Here is a 17108-nt window from a genome sequence, read left to right as displayed (position 1 = left end):
ACCTCCCAGGCACTCCTATAGATCATTCTTTTAGGGCAGTTTGCAACAGTTTATTTAAAAACCTCAGTCAATATTTGTTAAGAAAAATACAGAAAGGACCCAAGCTATGAAAGAAATTGAAAAAAAAAACAAAACCACAAACCCAAGCTGCACTTTATCTGATGTGATATAATGTATTCAGGGTCCGGGAGTAAACGGTGAAGAAAGAATTCTTGAGACGTCCTTGGTGCAGAAAAGTTGGTTTTATTAAAACATGAGACAGGACCCGTGGGCAGAAAGAGCTGCACTGGGGTTGTGAGGAGTGACTGACTGGTTATATACTTTTAAGTTGGGAGGGGTTTAGGGATAGCAAAAGTCCCTAAGGAATTTGCAAGCAAGGTTTCCAGGACTGTAAGGGGCTAGCTGCTGTTAGTAAAACGTCATTTACTACCGTCTAGTAAAACCTTAGTCATGGGAACTTCAGATGTGTATCAAGGGACCAAATGTTTGGAGGATGATTGTCAATATATATTTTGGGGGGTGGGGGTGAGGGTAGAGATAAAGGAAGTTTCCAAAGGGATTTTCATATGTTAAAGGAGACTTACAGGATCCTGGAGGCTGGCTAATGTCAAGCTAAGGTTGCCTTTTGCCTCTGGCAAAATATCAACATAGAGGCAGTTGTCAATTTTTCTTGGCGAGGATTTATTTATTCAAAAACACTTTTCGAAAGTCCACCATGTGTTCTGTTCTAACTGCTGAGGAAATAGAACTGGACAAGACAAAGTCCCCGCCTTCATGGAGCTTAAATTTAAATATGGGGAAAACAGAAAACAAACACATAATCAAATAGTGAGAATTGCAGACAGAGGACTAAACTACAAACAGGAGCAAAAAACAGAAATCAGAGGGGGCTAGAGAATGGGTGGTGACTGGAAAGGCTGGGTCTAGTTTGGGCAGTCTCTCCAGAAGGTGGAGCTCTCTATCTCAAAGGCCAACAAGGAGCCAACCCTGAGAAAATCTGAGGGAGGGGCCTTCCAAACAAGACACACAAAAAAAATGCCAGCAGCTTCTCTAATGACACAAGATACTGGTTCTAAAGTGACAGACAGGGCTACATAGCCCACGTATGCCTACTAGAAAACATATTTACGTTTCTGATCTCCGAGCTTTGGGGAATCTGGTACTGGTATAAACATCTTCTAGATGTTTAAATACAGGATCTATTGGAAAACATGTTAAAAAAAATAGTGGGAGATTAAAGAAATGAAAATCACAAAAACGACAATATTAAAACACATAAAGTACATCTTTCATGCTCCAAAGGAGAATTGTTGGAACTGTTAGTGGATCTCTCCAGGCAAACATAGCCATCCAGCAGAGGTTTTGTTGAGAATGAAAGATTGAGTTGAATAACTGAATAGAAAAATATAATTTATACACACATATGTGACCGTTTAGAATAGGAACAATTCACTTTGAAAAAAAGTTTTGAACATTCCTATGACGTTGATATAAACTAAGCATAATAAACTCATGTGTGAAATTATTAGATATGCTTGTAATGTCAGGGTCAATTTGAAAACTTGCCTCTAGTAATACTGATACATCTCCAGTGATATTGATACATCTGTGGATTGAATTCCAATCCAAATTCATCTGCCCTAAGATCGTCCCTTTCTAATACGTGTATTGAAAGACCCAAAATAGCCCCAGGGTCTGCCTCACTTTTAAGAATATTCTAGCCAGACCAAGGCAGGTTTCCCCGATATGAGCAGTACATACTGTATCCAGACAAGAATTGATTGTCATCAAGGAGGCCACTGAACTACCTCTCAGTGATTGAAAGGCAGCTGGAGGATTCTGACCGGCAGGAGATTTGAGCAGAGCTGTGGCTAGGGATCTGAGATACAGAGACAGAGATGGGAACCAGAAAGGGAGACAAAAAGTGAAAGAGGCACATTCCCAGATGGAGCCATTTTATTTCCAAACTTGAGTCAAAACAGATACAGGCCTTCCTATCTCCACACTGGATTTTCGTCTTATAAAATAGATTTGCTACCAAAATCCTTCATAAAATCTGCCTTGCCCTTGGCAGTGGGAAATAAGCAAAAAGTCAAAAGTTAAAAGGTCATGCATAAAATATCATAGCCACCAAGAGAATGATACAATAGTCTCAAATTCCTCACAAATCAATGATAAAACATTAAGACCGATTTACACTTCACTATATTTGTAGCACTTCAAGATTTTTTTCTTCATATATTTATGTTCATATTTCACAAACAACATTACAAAAAGACTATCAACTTTTTCATAAAATAGAAAAACAAAACAAAGCCATCACACTATAAAAAAAATCAATCTGCAGAACATAAGCTTTTTTATTTAAGAACAAAAATTAAAAGAAAGCGAACTCACCCCAAACTAAAATATCTTCACCAAAAACTCTGTAGTCTTCCCAAAGGAGTTCTTAACGCTCAGATTTTTGGTTGGTTTAGCCTCTCTTGCATGTACTGGTTTTTGTGTATCCTGATTCCCAGCTGTTATTCCAGGGAGAATTTCAAGAAAGAACTTCAAGCAAGGTCTGGGGTGGGATCCAGTGCAAGTCATTAGGCAAATCATTCACACATAAAAGCTTTAATGAAACTCACGTCTTTCATTAGAAACAGTGGTTGACCCTTTTTCTTTTACTCCCTTTTCATCCAAGAGAACCCTTTAAAGCCTAGAATCATTTGTTGTCTGTAATTATGGCAGCATTTGGCTCATAATTCTGGGTGAAAATATGCCATTTTAAGAAACTCTGCACATGTATTATATTTTCTTTGCTTTCTTAGAGGTAGATAACCTCAAACTAAGGTCCAAACATTGGTCCCTTCAAATGATGTAAGAAAACAATAGTATTAAATGAGAGTAGCTGTCAAAGAGGAAGAACTAAAATCCTGTTGTTGTTTTTTTTTTAGGAAAAAAATCTTTAATGATGTTTATGTCTGTGTATATATGGAAAAATGACCTACCAAAACCCCCCCCCAAAAAAACAAAACAATCCAAAACACCGTAGAAGAAGCCAATACAATTTGCCAGTCCAACCAAATGGTTGGAATTGACTGTTGGAAGACACCTTGCAGATTAAGTAATTCAAATCTCTGACTTTAGAGGAAAGGGAAAAGAGGCTCAGAGACAGTAAATAACTTGTGTCTGTCCATTAGCATGTTAATTTGCATGATTATTTTTATACACATACAGGCACACACATACACACACACTGTTGCATTTACATCTGTTTTGTACATACAATGCTACTGGCTTGTACAATAAATGAAAAATAAGGGGTGCCTGGGTGGCTCATCAGTTAAGTGTCCGACTTCAGCTCAGGTCACGATCTCCTGGTTAGCAAGTTCGAGCCCTGCATCGGGCTCTGTGCTGACAGCTCAAAGCCTGGAGCCTGCTTCAGATTCTGTGTGTCCCTCTCACTTTGCCCCTCCCCTGCTTGTGCTCTCTCTCAAAAATAAGTAAACATTTAAAACATTTTTAATAAAAAAAAAAAAAGAAGGGTGTACACTTTCACTTATTTCTTTGCCAGAAGTAGGAAATGCCCATCTTTCAAATGAGTGAAAAGGTTCCTCTTCCTCTCCACTGATGAACTGGCTGTATCATGACCTGGCCTTGGCAGTCCCTGCAAAGAGCAGGGTGGGGGCAGTGGTAAAAGTGGCAGGAAGGAGGGCAGAGGCACTCAAACCACAACTGGAGTCCCTTGCTATGCCGAAGATATTCCCACTGGCAGTGAAGGCTTTACACAAAGTCAAGCTTGGGCTATTGTAACTCCTAGACCAGGCTGGAAGGAGACAGAAAAGAGGTGAAGGAACCAGGTATGCATCACCCTGGAGAATATGAGCTAGCGTTCCTCTCACCACAGAGGGCAGAATTGAGCAGTGTGTGTCTTACCTAAATTCTCCAACTGTCAACTTAGATGAATTTACTAAGTGTAGTCACAGTTTCTAATTACTTTAATTTGTATATGCATATAGACGTCAAAATATTTAAGCCTAATGTACAGTAGTATTAATAGCTACTTTACCTCTTTCCATAAAATTACATGTGGATATAATTCTAAGGTAGTTTCTTTAAAAATATCGTTATTTTTAGTATTCATCATAGATGTTATTCTGAAAAATCTTAAGTCGAGCTGTATATATTAACATTAAATAACTTAAAAAAATAAACAATACATTTCATATATATATATGGTATTATATATATATATATATCAAATATATATATATAATACCGTATATATATATACGGTATTATATATATATATACCAAAATAGCCCCATTTTAAAGCCATGTAAGTGAAAAAGTTGAGTTTTCAAGAATAAACTAGACCCTCTAAAGGTATTTTTTCATAATTTCAATATTAAATGTATCTTCTTTTCTGACTATGCCAAAAATATACACACTGCTCTTGGTAATTTATGTCAGAAGTATTCATTATGAAAATAAATAAGTTAGTTCATTTGTCTGTTTTCACTTGTTTCTGTAATGACAAACTTATCCTAAATCTAAATGAATTTGCTCCCAAAAGATCTCCCCTATGGAGACAGCATAACCAAAAAACTTTACAATGTACAGATATCCACTACATGTAATCGTATATTTTCTAATAATAGGGGTAGAAAGTAACCTTCAAGTATCGTCATAATCCAACTGGACTTACAGAGAGCTATCCCATAAAATTAACACTCTAAAGGAAGAAAGTTATTTGAGAAATTTGTCCTTGCTAGAACACCTTTGTTGAAATTCCCATAGGAAACAAAACCATCTATCCATAAAGCACAGAGGGCGCTTGGTATCTAGCACTGACCTTAATGTGCACACAAGTAACACTGCTCTGAATGTAAAGTAAACTCTACAAGCTAAAGAAGAGCCCACATATGCCACCCACAGCTGGAAGAATTTCTTCTGGAAAGAATTCTTTGACGAAGACAGAACGCAAAGCTATTTCAGCTCCTAGTCCTGCTTTCTGTAGCCGTGAGTATCGGTGGTAGTTTGGCTAAAAACAAAACAAAACAAAACAAAACACAAAAAACAAACAAGAACAGAAAGACTGGTCCACTTGGAGAACCAGATTTAGACATTTTGTACTTACGTTAGTCAAACACATTTTTCAAAAATTAAATTAACATAAAGTCTGCAGGGAATGGAATTCCATAACTCACAAGTAACAAGGGGAAAGTAATCAACTAAAAAGTGCATCTCTTTCCAAAGCAGGTGCAGGAGGTCAAGATTCTGGAAATTTTCCTTTTACAGGTTTTGATCCAGCCACTTGATGTAACTATTCCTAGTCCGGATTCCCACTGAGAAGTTGGTGGGCCAGCTGGTGAAAATCATGCATCCATGGAAGCCATCCTCAAAGTGATCCAGGGTCACCTCCACACCTGCGCTCTCCAGACGCTTTGCATACATGATCCCATCGTCTCTTAGGACATCATGCTCACACGTCAGAATGTAGGTCTTCGGGAGGTGCCGTAGGACTTCCTGGTCTGCAATGAGCGGGGCCGAGCGAGCATCCAACAGCTGAGGGATCTCCCTCAGAATCCTGGTGTTGCCGGTGGTCTGCACCACAGGCTTGTAGTCCTTTGTGATGGATGCAGGCAAGAGGGACGTCCAGTTTAGACGGGCCCTGAGAGCAACTGCCTCTTCCACGTCCATCGAAGTGTGGTTGTTAACAATCATCGCCTGGACAAAGTCATAGTTGCCTTTGAAGTAGTCCACCCAGTACTTCACCATGACGTAGCGGGGCAGGATTGGGGTGTTCACATTTTGCTGGTAAGAGGGCGTGTTGAAATCTAAAGCTTGAAGAACTGGATAAATTAAAGCTTGCACTTTGAGCTTGCTTTTGAGGTTGGCATCTTGAGTAAACTGGAGAAGAGGAAGCAGACACATTATTTCCTGCTGCATGGCTCTTTGTATGGAAACCACACCTTTTAAAGTAGCTGAATGCATTACCTGGAATCAGTCAAAAGGTTCTAACTAGGAAATTTCTACCAGACGTGGTATTAAGTAATACGGTTTATGAAATAAAAACTTCCCCACCACCCACCACCAGCACACTCCCCACACATGCATCAAGCTGCTGGATGTTTACTAAGAAAGTTATGATGTTTGCAACCCATGTTTTTAGTGAACACTGCAAATGCATGTGATCTCTTAGGTCTTTAACCCCCCGTGAACACTTCACTTGTATCTATCCTTCGGCACTAGCACACCTTGCTGGGTACTATGGATGGATAACATGAGAACTTTTCTTAGTTCAGTATTCTGTGCAAAGTGAAAAAAGGCAATGGCTTTCTAGGGAGAAACAAACTAGTCTAACTCTTCCAGAGGAGAAGGGTAGGAAAAGCTAAATGAACAGATGATGGGACTCCAAAGTGTTATAGCAGGACCTCAGGATATCTCCTCTGATGAGCATTTAGTCTTCATGCTGCATAAGTGAGAATTTAAATAGTGCTGGCAACATGCCCTCCATTCTCCTTAATGAGCATGTGCCCCAGAGTTGAGGTTAAATGGGAATGTGAACGCATCCTCTACCTCATCAGATGTCCATCCCCCCATGCCTTCACAAAATGTGAACACACTGCCTCATTTTCCAGTCCTAGGGTCCAAAATGGTACACATTTGTATGTAACATCTAAAAGGCAGCTAACTAGGTCACTGGGTTTTATAGGCAACTAAACAACCTTCAAGGTCACTTTAGCTGTACAATTTTGTTTCACGTCAGAGTTTAGAACCCCATCCCCCAGGGAAGATATAACTGCTCTGTAAAAGCAAAAGGAAATGATCAGTTAATAGTACTATTAATATGTGCCAGGAATTGCATATACATCATTTCACTAAGTCCCGGCAATAGTCCTGCAATCAGATGGCATTATCCTCATTTTCCTGAGAGTCAGAGATATTCAGGGGCTTGCCTGAAGCCCTGTAGCTTCCAAAGCAGGGAGACTGGATTCCATTCCACTGCTAATTTTAAAGCCCATGATCCTCTCCCCACTGCACCAGGACTTTCTTCTTACCACATCAGAACACATGTATAGCAAACCCATCAGTGCCCAACGAAGTTCTCTATGTACTGCAATTTGAGAATACCAAAAGAAATCGGGAGATGAGAAGACAGAGATGCTCTTCTAAACTTGTTTAATCCATCAGAGGAAGAAAATATACTTATCTTTGAATTTACACAGCCACCCAAAATTTTGGGTGCTATTAGAGCTAGATAGTTTTAACCAGAGAATTTAACCAGGTAAGCTCAGGTTAACTGGTATTATAACACTCGAAGTGGCTGACCCATTTCAATTTTTTTTCTTTTAGATTTTAAAAAATGTTGGGAAACACTTTTTAGCTTTTCAGTTTGACTCAAAGTTCTAAGGAAACAATCTTAGCAACTGGAATTTAAGCAAAAATATTTTGCAAGTCCAATATGGAAAAGAAGCTGGAGATACTTGATTTCCATGCATATTGCTGAGGAGCAAGAGAGCCCTATAAACTGTTAGCCCATCTTTCATATTAATTGTAATCAGGGACTTTCCAAGGACTCAGAGGTGACATCTCTTTCAATTACCCCTCTTGCTACTTCAGAAAGATCCGAGAATTCTCCCAGCGCAGTCATCTGAATAACTTGGCCCCATACTGACCAGCCTACCTGCTAAGCCTTTGCCATACATAGCGAAGAATATGTTTGTAGGTCTGCAGGTTAGTGAGAATCCTCTTACCACCAGCATGTCAGGGCAATCTGTTACCTGTTGGCCCAGAGCAGCAGCCAAATTCCCACCAGCACTGTCACCAGAAATGCCAATTCTGCCCGGGTCAACCGAATACTTGTGTAAGACTTCTGGCTGCAGAAAATACTTCGTGGCACGTACAACATCATGAATTTGTGCAGGAAAATAAACCTTTGGAACTAGCCTGTATCTGTGAAGACAAAAGTTGTATTCATTTAAGGACTTCACCAAGTCTTTATAGGCCCTTTAAAGTTTATGGGGAAGCTGGTTCTTTTGACACAGAAGTAAACAGGTAAGGATTGAAATAAATATAAAATTGAACCATTCATTTTCTTTTTAAAAAAAAAGTTTATTTTGAGAGAGAGAGAGGGTTGGGGGGGAGCATGAGTGGGGGAGGGGCAGAGAGAGAGAGAGGGAGAGAGAATCCCAAGCAGGCTCTTAACTGACAGCTCATGAACCGTGAGATCATGACCTGAGCCAAAATCAACAGCTGGATGCTTGACCAACTGAGCCACCCAAGTGCCCCTGAGCCATTCATTTTCTTGCAAATCAAATACTTAGTTTAAAAATGTAATGATTTGGGGGTATCTGGATGGCTCAGTCGGTTAAGCATCCAACTTTGGCTCAAGTCATGATCTCACAATTCGTAAGTTTGAGCTCTGCATCAGGCTCTGTGCTGACAGCTCAGGGCCTGGAGCCTGCTTCGGATTCTGTGTCTCCCTCTCTCTCTGCCCCTCCTCTGCTCACACTCTATCCCTCTCTCAAAAATAAACATTAAAGAAAAAGGGATTAAAAATGTAATGATTTTGTATTAGCAATAATCTTTCCCCCCTTTTTTATCATCAGCCATGAAACACAACTTCAAAGTTAAAGGTGGATGTTGATTATTAAGATATGGGTAGAACCGTAACAGATTTGGGAATTTTATTTCTGGAAATCAGTGTTCAATTCACGACACTTATGGATTAGAAGGTGAATTGGCAACATCAACCACTTCATCGGTCTCCTGTTTAATGACTCCATATGGGATCCTTCATGATTTACTTGAGAAACACAGCAAAATTGTGTCAGATACCCCATCCATGATATCTTACAAATCCATAGTTGCTGGTAGTCTCTGCTTGGAGTGCCCTCTCAGCCTCCTCCTTCTTTCCCTATTAATTCTCACTCAGCCTTTAAGCCTTACTCATGGGTTTAGACTCCTCCAGGTAGATTTCCTTGACTATAACTCCACTTGCTTCTGGGGCTGAGCTTGATGCCTTTCCTTGATCCTTCTATGTGCTGGAGTATATTACTGTTCTTACTGCCTCATCTTAAAATTATTTATGTGTTTCCTCTGAAGAGTATGTTCTCTGAAATCAGGACTATGTTTTATTCATCGCTGTGTTCCCAGTATCTATCAATGTGCTAGGCACATAATCATCCATCCAGTAAACCCTTTTATTAACATACCTTCCTTTTGCAGACAAAAGAAACTGGGGCACCAAAAAGTTACTTTATTTGTAAAATAAGTCAAACACAGATAAAAACAAGGTGGAATAGAAACTAAGTACTTAATTAAAATCTAGTAATATTAAGAATTCAGGTCTCGGGGTGCTTGGGTGGCTCAGGCAGTTAAGCGTCCTACTCTTGACCTTGGCTCAGGTCATGATCTCACAGTTCATGGGTTCAAGCCCCATGTCGGACTCTGCACTGATGGTGTTGTGCCTGGTTGGAATTCTCTCTCCCTCTCTCTGCCCCTCCTCTGATCGTGCTCTCTCTCTTCAAAGAAATAAACAAACAAAAAAAACCTCAGGTCTTTTCATTTTCATTTTATAATTAACATACCTATTCTTAGAAACTTATTTTCTCCCATCTAAAATCCAGCTAATTATCTTGCCATTCAATGCAAATACAATCAAATGAACAAACATTTGTGAAATACTCTGAGAAGTAGTGAATATTGATTACTGCATTTTAAAAGTCCTAAATGTGACATTCCTTCAGTGGTTACCTTATAACAGATAAAATAATTTTTCTAATTTCTTTTTTATTTTCCTATCTGCGGTGATCATTTAATCATCCAAAATGTTTTTTGTCCCATTGAATTTCATTATGCCCTAAAGTGGCTGCTATGCTATATAGTACTACTATCCTACTGATCAATGAGTGAAAGGAGTAGGATTATACAATTGTGTCCACTAGATGGCGCCATCTTATATGATTCCATTTACCCCCAGTTTTAGGACTTGATCTCAATTTGAACTTCAGTTTACCAAGCTGAATTCTTAATTCTTTCAATGAAATAAACACACATGTCCTTCATGAGTCAAGTTGTGAGAATAAGGGCTATTTTGTCTCAGCAAGATTCCATATATCATAATAAACTGTTTTCCTGGTAGCCCAATATGACAGAGCATATTCTACCAGTACACATACATGAATTGAATCTTCAGATGTTATTTCCCAAAAGGTCTAGTGACTTTGAATCAAGAGAAATTGGTGGGACACCTGAGTGGCTCAGCTGGTTAAGCATCTGACTCTTGATTTCAGCTCAGGTCATGATCTCACAGTTCTCGAGTGCACACCTGCTTGAGATTCCCCCTTTTTCTCTTTGGCTCCCCTACTCACACTCTGTCTCTCTCAAAATAAATAAACTTTAAAAAAAAAAAAAAAAGAAATTTCTAATTAAGAAAAAAGATACCCTGCTACTGCCACAATCTTATCAGTTGATTAATAACTGGCTCAGATAGCAGAGTAAACATACTTAAAAAAAAAACCCAACAGATTATAATACAAGCGTCTTCCTGGTGCCCTTAAAGATCTACCTCCTAAACCCTTCTCTTTGTTCAAGCTCAAAACTTTCTCTAATTTTATTCAATAAAAAGGGACACTATTTTCATAGATTTGAAAATATAGTGAAACTATACATTTCTGAGGTCACCCAGTTCAAGATAAGCCTTGAAAGTAACTTGAATTTGACCTGAGAAGTATAAAAGTTCTGTAATATTTTTATAGCCACAGAACACTCAAGAGTCAGAAGAAAATTTATGAGTGCTATAGCCAAAGAAAGCAAGTATAAATGTATTTGTCTGCAGCTTTTGTTTAAAGATAGGTCTCTGCAAAGTACTGAAAGGATTCTGACTTTTTTTAATTTCACAATTATAGATCTTGAGTTAAAGCACCTGATGAATTTATGGCAGGTATAGTCACAATTTGCCCAGCTCACTGCAGGGATAGATGACTCTGCAGTGCTGGCTTCTGCCTATCTGTTAACTGCACATGCCTCCTGCTATAGAAATACAAAATTTGCTTGTAAACTCAGGAATGAAGCTTAATCAGTTTAACAAATGTGTACACTCTATAAAAATTATCTTATTTCTGCTAGGTGAGGCACCCGCCAAATATGCTACAGATGTGTTTCACTCAAATTGCAGGGCAAACCCGTGGGTTTAAGAATGAGAACATGACGGGGGCGCCTGGGCGGCTCAGTCTGTTAAGTGTCCAACTTCAGCTCAGGTCATGATCTCATGGTTCGTGGGTTCGAGCCCCGTGTTGGGCTCTGTGCTGACAGCTCAGAGCCTGGAGCCTGCTTCAGATTCTGTGTCTCCCTCTCTCTCTGCCCCTCCTCTGCTTATGCCCTGTCTCTCTCTCTCAATAAATAAAAAAATATTTAAAAAATAAAAAAAAAGAAAGAAAAGGATGAGAACATGAGGCTCCAGGAGGATGCATAACTTGTCTACAACAGCTAAGTGGCAAAGCTGAGTGGTGAATTCACCACTGACTTCAAAACCCACATGTAACCCCTGCCTTAAAAAATATTCTTATTCTTGAAAATCCACAGCCTTTTAAATGTGTGTCTGTGTGTTTTCTCATGACCTCATCAAAGCAGTAAATTCTCAGAACTATAGACTTCTGACATCACAGGACACCCCTTATGATTTCAATGGTTTTGCAAAAATATTCTCAAACAAACCACCTAGCACAGTGCCTGGCATGTGGTGCATCTTTATGAATATACTTTTCTTTCTTCCAAACAAAACTTTAAAGATTTATTTTACACTTTTACATATAAAATATGTCATATGGCACCACCTGTGGCGAGGAAAGTGATAAGCCATATGGCTTTAAAAAAAACATAAAAAAAAAGAAATTGTTCCTAACCTACCTACTCTGGGGGCACATCGTCAAGGCCTCTACTTCCTGTATTCTTTTTTTTTTTTTTTTAATTTTTTTTTTTCTTAACGTTTATTTATTTTTGAGACAGAGAGAGACAGAGCATGAACGGGGGAGGGTCAGAGAGAGAGGGAGACACAGAATCCGAAACAGGCTCCAGGCTCTGAGCTGTCAGCACAGAGCCCGACACGGGAATCGAACTCACGGACTGCGAGATCATGACCTGAGCCGAAGTCGGCCGCTTAACCGACTGAGCCACCCAGGTGCCCCTACTTCCTGTATTCTATGCGTAGTTCAGGGTTTCTCAACTCAGCATGCATCCTAGGATAATCCTGGGAGTTTTACAAAAACATTGAGGCCTGAGGCCATCTATGAAACATTCCAAAGTATTTGGTCTGGGGTGGAGCCTAGCATGTCTATATTTGAAGGAAAATCTTCCCCCCACCGCCCACCCCCAATAATTCTAACGCACAGCCAAACTTGAGAAATATCACAGAGTCCAGCCCATACAGTCACTGTTCTCCGAACACATCTGCCTGTTACCTTCCCCAGTGCTTTGGTCTCTATTCTCTCTGCCCTTCCCCCAGCAACTCATCAAATGTTCCGATCCTGTAAATTTAATCTCAAATGCCACTTCTTTCATGAAACCCTCTCCGAGTCCAGCCAAAAGTCACTCTCCTTCCTTGGAGCTCTCAAAGTCGAACAATAGGTCATAGCACAGACACCTCTATTTCCTCTAGAAAGATGGAAAGTCATAATTATGTACTAAAGACTCTGATGTACACGTACCTAAGATAAGCAGTATCATGCCTCTGGTCTGTTACTTTATTACCTACTTTATTCACGGTACCAGGGAAATGGAGAGATGCTCAGAAAGACTTACAAGGTCTTTCTTAAGTCCAAAGCAGACATGCACACAAGCCCAGAGTGGGGGGAGTTGATCCAAACCCACTGAAGTTGAAGTCCTGAATGACACTAGCATTCTATGAGCATTGTGATACACGTTGTCCCTCAAAATAACCTAACCTGGCAACAGTGTGTACAAACTTGAGCTGCAGGCAAGGACACTGAGGTTGCTTCATGCAGTGCTACATAGGTGAAAGATACAGGAGATACACTGGAATGAAATTATACTCCTTTAGATTCAGTAGGATTAAAATAAAATCTCCTTCCTTTTTTTCTGTTTTGGCTTCCCCACGCTCCCTCTTACCATCTCCTGAGAAGAGTTCAATAGATTCACCTTGAGAACGTAAAAAGGTTAATTATGTTCCTCAGTCTTAAAGAATCCCTGTCTTCAGCAGGGGTTATCTGAAACAAATCAATTACATCCCTACTATGCTCTCTATTTGAGAGAGACAACTCCAGAGGAAGAATCTCTTTATTCCTCTACCAGGCAGATGCTTTTTTTCTATTAAAGAAACACAAAAATAAATAAATAAAATAAGATAAAAAAATAATAAAATAAACATATAATAAAATTGCACAAAAGTGGAAGCATAAAGGTTAAGGTTAAGGAAAGTTCTTCCTTTCTGTTTCTATTCTCAAAATCTGCCCCTGCAATAGTTTTGACTGCCAGCCATTCAGCAAGGGAGAGCTGAGATCAGTGAAGGCTTGGCTGATTGGACAAGAATGACATTCAAAAGAATTGACAAGAGGTCAGGATGCTTTGCCAAAACCCTAGGAGTGACTGAGCCTAGAACTGTGATCCCACGCTCTTTCTCTGTCTCTCTCAAAAACAAACATTAAAAAAAGTTTTTTTTAATGAAGCGATTCTTTGATGCACAGTTCACAATTTAAGACTTTCTGAGACTTATCTATATACACAGCAGGGATCTCCCCAGGCTCTTGGTGTTTATCTAAACTGCCTCCTCCCATTCAGACCAAACCTTGCCTATACCCACAAGGGTAACAAAGGCGCCAGAGCACTCCCAGGTGGCCATGAAAGCCTAAGGAGGCTTAGTGCCTCCTCCCCCTGGCCTCCTTTCACAATTTCAGAAGCTAAACGTAGCTTCCTAGAGCTCAGGTGTGGGTGGAAGCTAGCTTCACAGCCTCACTGTGGTTTGCAGTCAGGTGCTCCGCAGCTGCATCACAGGCTTTTTGTAAAAGCTCCGATTACCCCCTGCTCCCCAGAAATTCTCAAAGACCTAAACCACAAGAGTGAAACCAGTGGATTTTTCAGGTTACTAGAAAACACAGCCAAGAAGACATTAGTCGAATATGTCTAAACAGGAGAGATTCATTAGCTAAGGATAAGGAAGAAAAGAAAACAAGCTACTTCTTAAAAGAAGCACATTATCTTTCTCTAGCATTAAGTTATTTGTGATGTTGGCCTTTACATTGGCGAAAGTTGGCCTGGACTGAGTGAAAGGGAAATTTTCAAATCTTTCCTTCTTCAGAGGAGAACCCTCAGGAATCTGATCTGCCCACCATCCGGTGCTGCCCAGATCGGAGTGATGCATGAGGATTTCTCTCCTCAGGACTCAGAGGAAGAGCAGGAAAAGGAACAGAGAGCAAGTCACAGCTAGGTCCCCGTCACTCTGTGTTCTTCTGAGCATCTTATTTGTACAACTATTTACTGAGATGTGTGGTGTACTGAGCCTCCCAAAAGCACTCTGATTTTGTCAGCTTGCACTCATCTAATTTTATGGATTAAAAAGAGAAACACAAAGATCTCCTTCCTTATAACCCTGTTTGCCACAGACTAAGATAAGTACTCCAGCTTCTTTTCTGTCTACATTAGCAACATTCTTTACAGCTCTGTGAAGTTTCAAGTGCTGTGTGCACAATGCCACCTGACATTTGGTGGAATGGGACTATGTCTCCACCTACATAAAATAGGGAGTTGGAGTGTAGAAAAGATTTAACTAAAAGCAAAGCACAACTTAAAAACAGTTTTCCATACCCAAAAAAAGCAACGAAGATGCCTTGTAGAAGTAATGAATTAAGTAGATTAAATAGAATTTAATCACATCCAACATGCCTCCTTTGCTATTATCTGACATTTTATCTTTAAAAAAAAAAAGATGGGGGCACCTGGGTGGCTCTGTGGGGTAAGCATCCAACTCTTGGTTTTGGCTCAGGTCATGATCACACGGTTCGTGGGTTCGAACCCCACATCGCACTCTGTGCTGACAGCAAGGAGCCTGCTTGGGATTCTGTCTCCCCCTCTCTTTCTGCCCCTCCCTTGCTCACTCTCTCCTTCACTCTCCAAAATAAGCAAATAAACATTAAAAAAAAAAAGAAATTAGGGGCACCTGGGTAGCTCAGTAGGTTGAACACCTGACTTCGGCTTAGGTCATGATCTCGTGGTTTGTGAGTTCGAGCCCCACATCGGGCTCGCTGCTGTCAGTGCAGAGCCCGCTTTGGATCCTCTGTTCTCCTCTCACTACCCTTCCCCTGCTTAAGCACTCTCTCAAAAAAATAAACACTTTAAAAAAAAAAGAAATTAAATCTTCCTTATGTCTTATGGTTTCAGTACTGTGTCTTATTATATAAACTACAGGTAAAAAGATACAGTGCACTATGAAATAGGTTTATGAAAATAGGTTTAGAAACATAAAATAGGACCTTCCTAGATTATATAAATGAGCATGAATTCATGTATCTTACTTGCGTAGTATAAGATGAACTTTATTTGTTTAACAAATATTTGTGGGCAACTGATATATAAGAACAGCATCGTATTGTAGAAGCAACTGAACAGAAGCATGGTCTATTTTTATACCTTAAGGCTGTTATCTACCTTAGTTGCTGGGTCTGTTCCCAGAACTGTGAGCCAGCACCAGCAACATGAACTGAGGCGTTCCAGCTCCTGGTACTCGCTGCATGGGAGTGATTCCATTACCAGGGCTGCCCTCAACCACTGCCTACCAGCTTCCTCAGGCTATAACCTTCCCCGGAGCCACACCCCATGGGAAGCTAAGCCATGCCGCCACCCAAACCTATGGCCCTCAAGGATAAGGAGCAGTGGTCTCCAGACAGCCTCCCCACTAGAAGGTAGAATTCCAGGAGAACCAGGGGTCCATCATCCTCCTAAGACTCTCAAATCATCCACTCCTCTTTCTTATTTTCCTTATTCATGGCCAGGAATCTCCCCATCTGTCTTCTCTTATGTTTTGTTCCCTTCGCGCTCTTTGCTTTCTCCCCTTCCTCCCAAGCCTTCTCATTACACCACTCTGGACTCTCATGACCAACTCACTTTGTCTAACTAGATTCTGCTCATTCTTAGGAGCTCAATGCAAACATCACTTTCTTTAAGACATGAATTCTCTGACCCTTCAAACTAGGTAAGATCTTACCTATTTGGTGAGGTACCAGGATTTTTGCATTATTACTTTCACCACAATTGCTATAATTATTATTCACATTCTTATTAATACTATTAATAATAAACCCTTTAAACTAGGTAAGATATTACCTATTTGATGCCTTCTACTTCATATCACTTACCATAATTTAACCTTACTTGTGTTTTGTTTTTTCATCTAGATTGTAACCCCCAGGAGGCAGGATTATGATTGCTTTACACTGTTATGTCAGCAGAGTGTAACACAGTTACTGGCACATAACAGAAATTCAATAAACATTTGTGGAATAGAAGAAAGAGGAAAGAAGTGAGCAGTGAGAAGAAATATGTTCCCAAGTTAGGTAGCTGAATATACTTTCCAAGAGAAACAGCATGATCATGGACCACGTGGTATTGGCTATCCTTCAACTAGAGCATAGGTTATGTGACTTTTTGTGGGCTGGCTGGCCTAGATTCTAACCACCTTAGCTCTTGATTTCTGCAAAGGAGTGCTGTGAGTTCCAAACACACAGTTGATAAATAAATTTGTAAGTTGGGTCTTTCCATTCCATGGCTAGAGCACTGATCCTCCAGACTTGTCTAGTGCATTAGAGTATCTGAAGCCCTCTTGCCTCCACTGTCCAAACTGATACTCATGACAATTCTCTGGAGTCACTGACCTAACTCAACATGTGTTTTACTTAGCCTACATGTTCTAAGTCTTGCACTAGGTGATGGGAACCAAAGGAAAGAAGACATGATTTCTCTTCCCAGTAGCTCACATTCTAGATATACAGGAAGGATTCTTAACTCCAGTTTGCACATTTCATTAAATGATCTGCCTGAGGTCATGCAGTCATGAGTAACAGTACTTGCCTACTGCTGTGACGCCTCCCAGTAATAAACTTGTGGAT

At 40.0% G+C, this 17108-nt stretch overlaps 1 protein-coding gene across 3 annotated transcripts in view; it reads right to left on the bottom strand.

Annotated features, from left to right (window-relative positions):
• Positions 1–4314: 4314 nt before the first annotated feature.
• NCEH1 (neutral cholesterol ester hydrolase 1) overlaps positions 4315–17108 on the bottom strand; it is a 58933-nt gene continuing 46139 nt past the window's right edge. For 2 of the 3 annotated variants that reach the window (XM_042956075.1, XM_042956076.1), the window contains exons 4-5: positions 7773–7944; positions 4315–5898 (exon numbers count right to left, since the gene is read on the bottom strand). In XM_042956075.1, coding sequence (XP_042812009.1) covers positions 5281–5898; positions 7773–7944 — 790 coding nt within the window. In that variant the 3' untranslated portion in view covers positions 4315–5280. Of the gene's footprint in view, positions 5899–7772; positions 7945–12792; positions 12876–17108 lie in introns of those variants that run through there. The other variant, XM_042956077.1, reaches the window with a different exon arrangement.

This window comes from Panthera leo, chromosome C2 (genome assembly GCF_018350215.1).
Source record: "Panthera leo isolate Ple1 chromosome C2, P.leo_Ple1_pat1.1, whole genome shotgun sequence".
NCBI lineage: Eukaryota > Metazoa > Chordata > Mammalia > Carnivora > Felidae > Panthera > Panthera leo.
The sequence above is the reverse complement of the archived record's forward strand: the minus strand, read 5'-3'. Positions and strand labels throughout refer to the sequence as shown.